Consider the following 9314-nt stretch of genomic DNA (forward strand, 5'->3'; position numbering starts at 1 on the left):
AGGGGGAAAAATAAATCACAATATTTGTTTATAATTGTGTAATAAAAATGGAGATTTTTGCTTTGACAGATCATGAGTATTTGACAAGTGTTGGTTGTTCATGAAAATACTCACAAAAATACTTAAGAGTTCTGAACACTATGATTTATTTCTCTTCAAAACTGTACATGAAGTGTTATGGGATATTTATTATTCAAGCTTTTCCTGTTCCAAAGTTCCAGTCATCCTCTTATGGAGTAGAAATAACATCTACATGGCAATCAAAGTTGGGATTTATAATTCATATAGACGTACCCGTTCTAGCATTAATCTAACTCGGGGTGAGCAAGAATTTTCAATAGGGTGACACTCCAAGAATTTGGTAAGTGGTCTGGGGCTGCACTTTTCTACAGTATTAACAGACATAATGCAGGGTTTGGGAATGAGTTTAGGAGAAAGGAGGGAGCTGTGGATAGGGGACTGGGAGGGAGTCTGGGTTCAGGATGGGGTTCTGACTAGGGACCACTTAACCGATAAGCTCTTCCAATTAATGGTTAAACTCGTGAGGGCTTGGGAACCTGCAGGGCAAGCATCCTGCAGGACTGGAAGCCCCCTGGAGCTCATTTAACCAATTTAAATTTTAATTGGTTACTAGGGATGTTAGATATCATTTAATTGCATAATTGTGTAAGTACATTAATTCCTTATCGGGTACACAATTATTCGACAGGCCCCGTGCACTCCCAGCTCCAGTCCCGTTGAGCTGTATCAAAGGCAGCAACGTCGGGTGGCAGGCAGGAGCCACTCCATGAGGGGAGCCTTCAGAGAAGAAAGAACAGGTTAAGAACTATTTAGAAAAGCTGGACATACACAAATCCATGGGGCTGGATCCAATCCACCTGAAGGTGCTGAGGGAGTTAGCTGATGTGATTGGAAAGCCATTATCTTTGAAATGGCAATCGGGGAAGGTCCCGGACAATTGGAAAAAGGCAGCTGTAGTACCCATCTTATAAAAGGGAAGGAGGACAATCCAGGGAACTACAGCTGTCAGCCTCACCTCAGTCCTTGGAAAAAAATCGTGGAGGGGATCCTCAAGGAATCTATGTTGAAGCACTTGGAAGAGAGGAAAGTGATCAGGAATAGTCAACATGGATTCACCAAGGGCAAGTCATGCCTGACCAACCTGACTGCCTTCTATGATGAGGTAACTGGCTCTGTGGATATGGAAAAGATGGTGGATGTGATATACCTTGACTTTACAAAGCTTCTGATACAATCTCCCGCAGTATTCTTGCCAGCAAGTTAAAGAAGTATGGATTGGATCAATGGACTCTAAGGTGGACAGAAAGCTGGGTAGTTCATCGAGCTCAACGGGTAGCAACGTCTCAATGTCTGGTTGGTGGCTAGTATCAAGAGGCTGGTTCTGGCACTGGTTTTGTTCAACATCTTTATTAATGACCTGGATGAGGGGATGGATTGCACCCTCAGCAAGTCTGCGGATGACACTAAGCTACGGGGAGAGACAGATATGCTGGAGGATAGGAATAGGGTCCAGAGTTACCTCAACAAATTGGGCCAAAAGAAATGTGATGAAGCTCAACAAGGACAAGTGCAGAGTCCTGCACATGGAATGGAAGACTCTCAAGCACTGTTGACAGACTGGGGACTAGCTGGCAGAAAAAGACCTGGGAATTACATCAGATGTGATGCTGGATATGAGTCAACAGTGTACCCCTATAGATAAGAAGGCTAACATCATATTGGGGTGCATTAGGAGGAACATTGCCAGAAGATCCAGAAAAGTGATTATTCTCCTTTATTCAGCACTAGTGAGGCCACATTCAGAGTACTGTGTCCAATTCTGGTCCCCCCATTACAGAAAGAATGTGGACGCACTAGGCAAAGTCCAGCCACAACTTATTGGTTAATCTAAATGATTACACACAAATCTCCCCCTTGCTATATCATACGCAGCAAGGGGGAGGAGGACCCGGTGCCCATAGAGACAGCTTTTAAGCCAGCTCTCCGTGTGTGCCAGCTTTGCAGAGCCTCCTGTCCCCTCTTGCTGCCTCCCATAGAGGCAACAGTGTGGGAGGGTGGGGGGAAGCAGGAGAGGAAGGCAGGATGCCAGGGCAACCTCTGTCTTCAGAGAGCTTGGGGTTCCTGCACACGGGGTTTGCTGCCGCCTCACACAGCTGCCTCTGTATCAGAGGCAACAGTGCGGCAGCAACAGGAGCCAGTCTGCACAGGGAGCTGATGGTTTAACAATCTCCCCTAGCAGACTGGCTCCACCTGCCACCCCTGTGCTGCTGCCTCTGATACGGAGGCAGCAGTGCGGGATGGCAGGGGACTCCCCAGGAGAGGGGCCGGGACTGCACTGGCTGCCAGTCCTACCCCCAGGGAATATTTTAGTAACCGTGTAACTGATAAAAATTATTGCAGCTACACAATTACTAAAACACACGATATCTAGCATCCCTACTTCCAGCAGAACTAGACTCACTATATCAAACTCTGGAAGATCGATCTCGGCAGCGTCTATCTTCCATGGAGAGAAGACCTGAGGTGTCTTGAGAGAAAAGGGAAGCTAACAAGAAGCTGTTCTTCTCATTATTTATCTCTAACCACTATTTTTTCAGAGGTGGATGCAGATATACATTCCACTAAGATGCACATGTGCAAGGGGAACACATGACTAAGACCACTGGAAGAAGAGAAGCTGCATGAGCGCCAACAAAAGGATTTCACACTTCTCTTCTTCCTATTCCCCAGACGTTTAAAGGCATCAGAAGAGACTGGAGTTGGGCCCAGTGATAGCATGGAACTATAGTTTACTGATGCAGCAAGTCCTACTTTCATAGACCCTCCTGTGGGTTGTTACAGACACAACCACTCGGAGTATAGGTCAATGGACAGATAACCCTTTGAGAAAAGCTAACCCCATCCCAGACCATGGAAAAGGCAAATGGAGCAAGGCTGACACCAACCTCAGTATCCTAAATTAGCCTCCCCTTTCTCTCAAGACAGGAAAAATTATACTAGGGATCTCAATGTGTAGTTCACTGCACAATTAACTGATAATCCTGGGTTTATTGGTTAATCTTATCGACTACACACTTTAAGCAGGCTCCCCATGAGCACTGGATCCACCTGCCATCTCCAACCCTGTGCTGCTGCCTCTGATAGAGAGGCAGCAGCGTGGAGGGTGAGGGGGGCAAGGTGAAGGCAATACGCACAGGGAGCCAGCTTTTGGATCTCCGCGCGTGCTGGCTCTGCGGACGCGCCTGCCCCCCCAACCCACTGCTGCAAGGCAGGAGAAGATTTCACATGCTCCTCCGCCTCCAAGCCAATCAGGGCATTGGGACAGAGGGAGCATGCAAAGTTTCCTCCCACCCTGCCAGGAGCAAGTGGAGCTTAGAAGGGCCGCGCACTGCTTGCAGGGCAGGGGCAGGGTGGGAAGAGACTTCGCATACTTTCTCCGTCCCCCAGGCCCTGACTGGCTTGGGGGCAGGGGGAGCAGCCGAGTCTCCACGGGCTGGATCCACTTCCTTGGTGGGCCAGATTGGACCTGAGAAGGCCCTTTTGCCCACCCCCGGTATAGAGCAGGCATAAAACAGATGATAATTCCAACCCCAAAGTGTTTACCATTCTAATATATAAATGAAAGCTAAGTCAATATTACCAAAATCAATACTATGTGAGCTGGAGGACAGGGGACCCTGGCAGCAGCACTCCCAAGGAAGTGGTGTGGGAAGCTAGTGAGTCGTGGCACAGAACCTCAAAGCAGATGACCTCTTATTTCACAATATCGATTTGCGTATTATATACAATTTTCAAAAAGTTGGATAAGCGAAGAGAGGATAATAATTCTGCACAAATGCAGTTAGAGATAGAGGGAAGAAAGCAAACCTCGAAGCCAGCAAATGCAGTTGGAGGAGAGGAGACATCCAGTGCCCAAACCAACAGCCAGTTAGCAGATCAATATAACTAGCAAAACTAGAATATTTTTATGCAGTAAACAAAACCCTGGCAACAGTTAATGATGGTGCTTTTTTCACCCACCGTGAATACAGGCTGCCCCCAACTTGCAATGCGATCGGTTCCTGGAATAGCGTCGCAAGTCAAGGGCGTCATAACTAGAACTCGCATTTACAATAAGCACCGTATGCTGTTGTAAATGCGGGCTGAGGATGTAAGTTGGGGGTTTTTAGCCCCTTCCACACTAAAAAAAATGGCCATAAGTGCGAGGGGTCACAACTCGGGCCATCGTAAGGCAGGGGGTTCCTGTAGCTGTAGATACAGCACAGGATCCTGAGGGCAGTAACAGCGTATAACTTTCCATTTAAAAGTTGGATTCCTAGCTACCCATAAACTGCAGCGTTGTCATGCTCAACTGATGAGGATTATTACTGTTATTTGGCTGAAACAGTATCCTACAGTCTTGTCTACACTGCAACCTATTTCAGGATACCGGAATATCCCCAAATAGCTATCCCGCATCTTCACAGCAAGCCCATTATTTCAGGCTCGCTATTCCAATGTCCCTGTAAACCAAATTCTAGGAGGACATTTCGGAACAGTGCTTCATTTTGAAATTTGGCGATGTGTAGACAGCGCTAAAGGATGAAGTACGCTATTTCGAAATAGCAGTGAAATAAGAGCCGCAGCGTGCCTGGCTCAGAGCGGGGTCTTAGTTCCGGGCAGGGTGCAGTGTGGCTGCACCCTGACAGTGCCGGGTTGGGAACGCTGCCCGCCTGAAATCACTAGAGCAGCCAGACGTGTACAGCGCACACGAGGGAGGCGGCAACGCGGGGGCAGGGCTGCGGGCGCTGAAGCGGGGCCGGAGGGGCAGGGAGCCGCGGGCGCTGCAGCCCAGCATCACAGGGGGAAGCTGCTCCCCACGTGCCCAGCGCAGACTGGCGCCCCCCGCAGCAGCAGCAGCACCAGAGGCGCCTCCCTCTGAGCCCACGTGCGCCCGCGGGGAAGCGGCTGGCGGCGCGGGGGACGCTCGGCCGGGGGCGGGAGCGCGGGGCGCCTCTTACCTTCACGGGCGCGGCGGCCGCGGCTGCAGCCATGTTTGCGGGCGGGCGGGCGGGCGGACGAGGAGGCGGGGCCGGGCCGGCTCGCTGCAGTCAGCGGGACTCGCGCCCCCTGGCGCCAAGGGGCCGCCGCCGCCGGCCCGCCCCCGCCTTCCCCGGGGGGCTCCGCAGTGCGTCGGAGGGAGCCGCCCCGCAGGAGCCGGCCGGGACTGCACGGGGAGCGGCCGCTGGTGCAGGCGGCGCCGTGGGACAGCGGGGCCGGTCGGGGCTTCTTGTGACTTTCCGCTCTTGGCAGCCGCGTACCCCTCACCCCGGCCCCGCAGCCCGCGGGCTGCTCCCGGCGCGTTCACCTCCCTGCTTCTCCCCGGCGGGGCGTGGTGAAAATGTGCCCGTGGGACTCTCCCGCCCCAAAGCTGGCAGGTGCGGGGGGGTCCACGGCATCACCAAACCCCAGGGCACAAAAACGAGCCGAGACTCTCCAGATTAGTTTAAAAATCAGGCGAAAGGCGTTTTTGCCTTCCAGGGATGAGGGGTTGAGTGTTCATCTCGTCCAAGCTTTCCGTCACAGTCATGAGGGCTGGAAGCAATGTGAAACAAAACCCAGTGAGATTCTCCCGGAATCTAATCCCTGTACCGGTCATTTCAGAAAAGCGCTAAATATCAGAAGTCTAGTGGCAAAGCATTTGCAACACTACAAGAAAACAGTCTCAAACAAATGTAGTGTCTTGTTATTTCAGAGAGGGAAAGTATCAAACAGTTGTCCCTTACTAGCAGGTGAGGCCCGACATTGAGGGGGCAAGGTCATTTTGCATAGATTACATTTATAGGAAAGTTCAAGAAATGAAATATACGTAATAGAATTTTTTATTTATGTGTTTGCAAAAGTTTTACATTTGTAGGATTTCAAATTCAAGTATGATTCATTTTGTTGAGTAATTACCATACATAGTGCAGTTGAATCAAACTCATAAAGCTTCCATTACTCTTTCCATGTCTAATTTGAATTATTTTCAGAGGGGTAACCAAGTTAGTCTGTAACAGGAAAAACTTAAAAAATCAACAATAGTGATTTATAACGGTAAAAGTTCTTTACACTAAAATGACAGTTGAATAGGTGGTTTGATTTTATTTTGTTAGCAAATATTTTTTATGAACTCTAGTCATGACTTTTTTCTGATGAAAAAAATTACATAATTAAATCTGTTTTTCAAAGTTATCTGCATGTGAGAGCTGCTACTGGTCTGGTCTGGTTTGTTTATTTACTGGCTCCACAATCTCAGAGTCTCACGGTTTCCATTGGCTGCAGTTTGCTGTTTGCAGCCACAAGAAGCAGCGGCCTGGGTCATGCTGTTTTCCACAGTTCCACTTGGCTGCAAACAGTGAACTGCAGCTAATGGGAGCCATAATGCTCCATGGTTGTGGCTCCTGTAAGTAAACAAACTGGCCTGGCAGCAGCTTTCTCAGTGGGTCTCTGGTCCACTTTGAGAAACATGGATTTAAACCTTTCACCCAGCATATTCCAGTGTAAAAAGTATTGTGCATTGAGCTAATTTAAGTGACAGGATTGTCTACGCAAAATTTGATATCTGTAGGTTATCGCGAAGTATGGCTTTATTTTTTACAAACAAATCTACACACGAACTCTTAAAAATATAGTAGATTATTCAGGGCTGGCCTGTTCATTGCTTGGAAAATGTGAAAGGAAAGGAAGCCCTGTTCCATTTGAGGAGGAGGAGCGGGGGAGACAGATTCTAGCTAGATTGTCACAGAATTACTATAAAAACTGCAGTGTGTAAATCAAGCCAGGGAGATGCACAACAGGATCACAAGGGAAAGTAGAGCAGGAACCAATAATTTGAAGATAATTGACTCTGGTTAGTGATGTGAAACAAAATACAGGTTGCACCTCTCTAAACCAGGATTCTCTGGTCTGGCAACTGGACCATGGATGTTCCTGGACCAGAGAGCCCTAGGGCCAGGAGCCTAATGGCAGGAGGGCCAGAGGTGAGCAGCCCTGCCACGGTTGGTAGCCTAGTGACAGGGAGCCCTGTGGTAGGGATGATGAAGGCTAGCTGGAGGGGGATGCCCGGCAGGGGCTGGCATAGGGGGACTGGTGTCCAGCAAACCTGGCTAGGGCCAGTAGCCTAGCCAAGTGTGCTGGACAAGCAGTGTTGTGTACTGATTAAGCTTCCAGGACTGGTACACTACATTTGTAAACACGTGCAAATCAGACAGTTTTAGATAGAATCCTCAACAACGTAATTTCAAACCTACACACAAGAACGGCCACACTGAATCAGACCAAAGGTCCATCTAGCTCAGTATCTTGTCTTCCGACAGTGGTGAATGACAGGTCCCTCAAAGGGAATGAACAGAACAGATAAGTGATCCATCCCATGTCCCCCATCAGGGCCTGGGGGCAGGGGAGCTGCATGGAGCTTTCTTCGCTCTGCCCCCACCCTGCGTGAGCGTACAGCACTTTGAAATGCAGTGGGCTCCTCGCAGGGCGGGGGGACGGGGGAGAGGGAGAGGGTGGAGGAAACTTTGTGCACTCCTTCCACCCCAAGGCCAATCAGGGCTTGGGGGTGGGAAGCGCGTGATGTCTCCTCCCACCCTGTGAGGAATGTGTAGCACTTTGAAGTGCAGCGTGCTCCTCACAGGGCGGGAGGAAGTTTCGCGCACTCCCCTGCCCCCAAACCCAAATTGGCCTGGGGGCCGGGGAGTGACAGGACCTCTACAGGCTGGATCAGCTCACTTGGCGGGCTGAATCCAGCTCGCAGAGGTCCTTTTGCCCACCCCTCAGCTAGAGCTTTGACTTCAGATAAACCCTTCTGCACAACAGAGACAAATTAATGCAAGCATGCCTTTGTGACTCCCTTGCTCCTGAGGTCATTTTGTGCTAGGCCTGTCCCCTGTTGTGGGTGAAAGCAGCCTTTAACTTTCACCATCTGCTAAGGAGCCATTATAACAGCTGGATATGACATATAAGGTAATTCAACCAAAGACCACTCTGGGACCTTCATCTGGCTGCAGTGGCATATACTGTAATGATTCTTCCCTCCTCTTCTCATTTATAGTAGTAACTGGACATCAAATGTAAATAAAACAGTCATCTCCCCCTCCCTTTAATTCTAATTTACACCATCAATGAACTGAATGTCCTAAAACTAATATAGATTCAATTGTAATATGAACATTCTTATTTTTATTAAAAATATTGATAACACTGAATGCATAGTTACAGAAAAATGTGATCTGAATTAATTTAGAACTGATCTATATGCATATATATATATATATACATTTTGTATAGTCAAACCAGAGTTTACTGTAGCTATGCATCTGTCATCTAAAATTAAGAAGGTAGATCAGGGAAACTGATAAATCATTAAGTATTATTTACAGAAAGTATACAACTGTGCAGAAAACCAGAAACTGCATTAAACACAATCTGTTTATGAGGCAGGAAGAGCTGTTCACAGAAGTTCATATCTAAGGGTGCGTCTACACAGCAAGGCTTAACTTGAAATAAGCTGTGCAAATTGAGCTACGCCAAATGCGTAGCTTATTTCAAAATAGCTTATTTTGAAATTGGGAGCGTCTACACAGCACTTATTTTGAAATAGAGCACTCTTCCTCCGACTCCGTTACTCTTCATACAATGAGGATTCCAGGAGTCGGAGTAAGAAGTCCTCCAGCTTGACAGTATTTGGACATTATTTCGAAATAACGCTAGCTATTGTTGCTGTGGAGATATATCCTAATATAAAAAAGTCTATGGGCACCATCTGAAAGTGCAGATACTAAATTGCATTAAAAGCAGGGCCGTCCTATAATAAGCAAAAATAAATATTTTTTCTCTTATCTTCAACTGCAAGGATGAAATTTGGGCTCCATTGAAGTTGCTGGGGAAACTCTCATTTCACCTTTTTAATGTAGTGGAGAAAAACGTCTTTACACAGAAACATTTCTCCATTGCAAGATAACAAGTATTTATGATAAAAAGTGAGAAAATATTTTAAAGTTAACTACAGGTATTGCCAAAATGTAAATGGTAATTACTATCCTGCAGGTGGCAGCAAATTTGCATGCTACTGATATTAAAACACTGAGACTGAAAGTACAGTTAATTATATCAGTACTTGGAAAGAACTAACATTAGAAGTATATACTTTGGTAATCAGTATGAAATTCAGTACCTTCACATAAACTGTACAGAGTTAAGGCGGTAGCCTACAAGTATTTACAAACTGCCTTCTTCTATGCTTGCACACCACCCTGCACTACTATGAGACA

The 9314-nt window shown here is 47.6% G+C and overlaps 1 protein-coding gene across 1 annotated transcript in view; it reads right to left on the reverse strand.

Annotated features, from left to right (window-relative positions):
• Positions 1-5321, reverse strand: part of MTAP (methylthioadenosine phosphorylase) — an 86320-nt gene extending 80999 nt beyond the window's left edge. Inside the window, exon 1 of the mRNA XM_075931482.2 lies at positions 5022-5321. Within this exon, the coding sequence (XP_075787597.1) occupies positions 5022-5054 (33 nt within the window). The 5' untranslated portion in view covers positions 5055-5321. The remainder of the gene's footprint in view (positions 1-5021) is intronic.
• Between the last annotated feature and the right edge of the window lie 3993 nt (positions 5322-9314).

The sequence above is a fragment of the Pelodiscus sinensis genome, chromosome 6 (assembly GCF_052426305.1).
Source record: "Pelodiscus sinensis isolate ZL-2025 chromosome 6, ASM5242630v1, whole genome shotgun sequence".
NCBI lineage: Eukaryota > Metazoa > Chordata > Testudines > Trionychidae > Pelodiscus > Pelodiscus sinensis.